This window comes from Camelina sativa, chromosome 1 (genome assembly GCF_000633955.1).
Source record: "Camelina sativa cultivar DH55 chromosome 1, Cs, whole genome shotgun sequence".
Classification (NCBI taxonomy): domain Eukaryota; kingdom Viridiplantae; phylum Streptophyta; class Magnoliopsida; order Brassicales; family Brassicaceae; genus Camelina; species Camelina sativa.
Genome location: NC_025685.1, coordinates 2,591,985 through 2,594,304, shown reverse-complemented (window position 1 = coordinate 2,594,304; position 2,320 = coordinate 2,591,985). Strand labels below are relative to the sequence as shown.

General features: G+C 39.2%; 1 protein-coding gene across 1 annotated transcript; it reads right to left on the bottom strand.

Moving 5' to 3' along the window:
- LOC109132696 (uncharacterized protein DDB_G0271670-like) lies at positions 639-2,209 on the bottom strand. The gene has a single exon (XM_019244820.1). The coding sequence runs from the start codon at positions 1,930-1,932 to the stop codon at positions 826-828; it is 1,107 nt and encodes a 368-aa protein (XP_019100365.1). The 5' UTR covers positions 1,933-2,209; the 3' UTR covers positions 639-825.

The following is a 2,320-nucleotide window of genomic DNA, read 5'->3' as shown; positions in this document are numbered from 1 at the left end:
AAACAGTTATGAATATATGATATGAATATACTGATATATCATATAGATTCATAACAGATTTGTTATGTCTTGATCGACTTGACGTTTCAATGTTTTTTTCTTCCCTCTTATATTTATGTGAAACAAATACATAACCTATGGTTTTGTCGGACAGCAACCTCACTCAATATGTTGGCCTTGCATAAATGTAATAAGAGATTAGCTGGTTGGTGACGATGAATTGATGATCATGATGATAGTTTTTTAGAGAGATATTGTTGACTTCTTGTTGTTGCATGTCTTTACTCAAAGTTTGTGGGGCTCAAACACACAAAGAAGATAAAACTAATGAGACTATTAGCATCATAATGCATGTGCAAAGGCATGTGCCTTTTGATTCCTCTCATTTAACAACTTCAAACTCCTTAAACCTGTTGACTGCTTTTTTTCAAGTGGGCTTTGAAACTATTATAATAGTAGTATAATTAACAAATCTGGTTTACCATCACAGTGACACCACAAGACAAATAGTCTTGGGAGAATTAGACAATGTGTATTTTACTATTTTATATATAATCATAGAAGAATAAGACAAAGCAGCAAGTATCCTAAGCTCATTCTTCCGAAAGGTTTCAAGCTTTATGATGATGACCAGACTATAACCAAGATGCCAAACATAGAAATGAACAAGAGAGTAGTATGACATTACATTACTCATTGAAATCAAAAGATTCAAACAAATGTCCAAAGAACAAAAGAACAGCCTAACTAAAAGCACATGAATGAAATATGAAAATCTCTAGAATTAAAGATTAGAAATACTTAGTAATGCATTTCTCTCTCTTTTTAGCTTTTCAAAGCCAACAATGAAGGAATTGAGTCCAAATTAGGAGATGTGTTCTTGTTGTCAGCTGAAGACTCTGTAATAGTACGACCTCTATGATTAGTAGTAGCCTTGGCTCTCATTGGACTAGCAAAAGCCCATCCCCAGCTTCTGTTCCCTATCTTATGATTGTGATGATCAACCGTCGATGAAGATGTTGTTGATGATGAAGAAGATGATGATGTCATGATCATAAACCCACCAAAGATGCCACCACATTTGACCATTTCACTCATGGCATCCGCTGCTTCACCACCTCCATTACCAATGACCTTGGTGGCTTCTCTCTGAGACTCAATCCTTCTCAAGGCACAATCACCAAACCCGTTAGAGATCCTCTCAAAGAAATCACCAGAGAAGCTTCTACTTCCACAGCCAACAGATCTAGATCTCAACACTTTCCTCCCAAAAGACGAACCACCACCACCATTACCAATACCATTTGTTGGCGTTTCTGAAACCACTTTGGCAGGAGTCTCATCTTCTTCCTCAACTATCACATCAATGCCTCCACCACCACCGATCCTCTTAGATGACTCTGTTCCTGTCTCTGTTCTCTGGTTCCTCCTTGAATGGCTAAAGTTATCGACTTTTTTGGTGGTGGTGCTGATCTGATGTTTCGAAGAGTAGAGATGAAGAAAAGACCAAAACCCACTTCGTTTCCTTTGGCCGAAACTCTCACCGTAAGCAGCAGCCGTGGATTTACTTCTCTTGTAGATCAGATTAGCTGAAGAAGACGAAGAGGAGGAAGAAGAAGAGGAAGATGAAGCTGCGAGCATACTCTTCTTCTTCTTCGCCAGCAGAAACGGGAGATTGTTGTTGTTTGTGGAGTCTCTTCCGTTACTTCCGGATGAGAGAGACAGAGCGAGAGATGTAGTGGAAGGACTGAAGGACTTAGGAGGAGAAGAAGAAGAGAGGCTGTTGGATTTTGGAACAGGGAAAGAGGAAGTAACGAGCTTACCAAGCTTTTCCTGGAGACAGAGTGCACAGATACCACCTGGATTCTTTGTGTAAGGATGTGTTACGCATTGCATACCTTCTCCCATATCTTGATCTTTGAGCTCCACCATTGCAATAAAGAAACAAGTAAAGAAGAAATATAAGAATCAAGATCGTGAAGCTCTCTCTTCTTTCCTCTATTTCTGTGTGTGGTTCACCGTTCACGGTATCTATCTTAATGAAGGAGGACGATCTAGATTTTAGCTTCTTCTAGAGAGAGAGAGAGAGGTGACTTGTTGTGAGTTGAGTGAGATGAAAGGGTTGAGAGAGAGAGGTGTGTGTGTGTGTGTGAAGAGTTTGTACTTTGTAGTAGGGAGAAAGAGAAAGACGTTGCTGAGTTCCCCAAGTGCACGTGGGAGTTCTGACCTGTACTACTCTCTCTCCCTCTTTTTATTTCTTTACTTTGTTTTGTGTCTCCAATTCTCTAATCTCTCTCTTTTTTTTTTTTTTTTTTTTTTT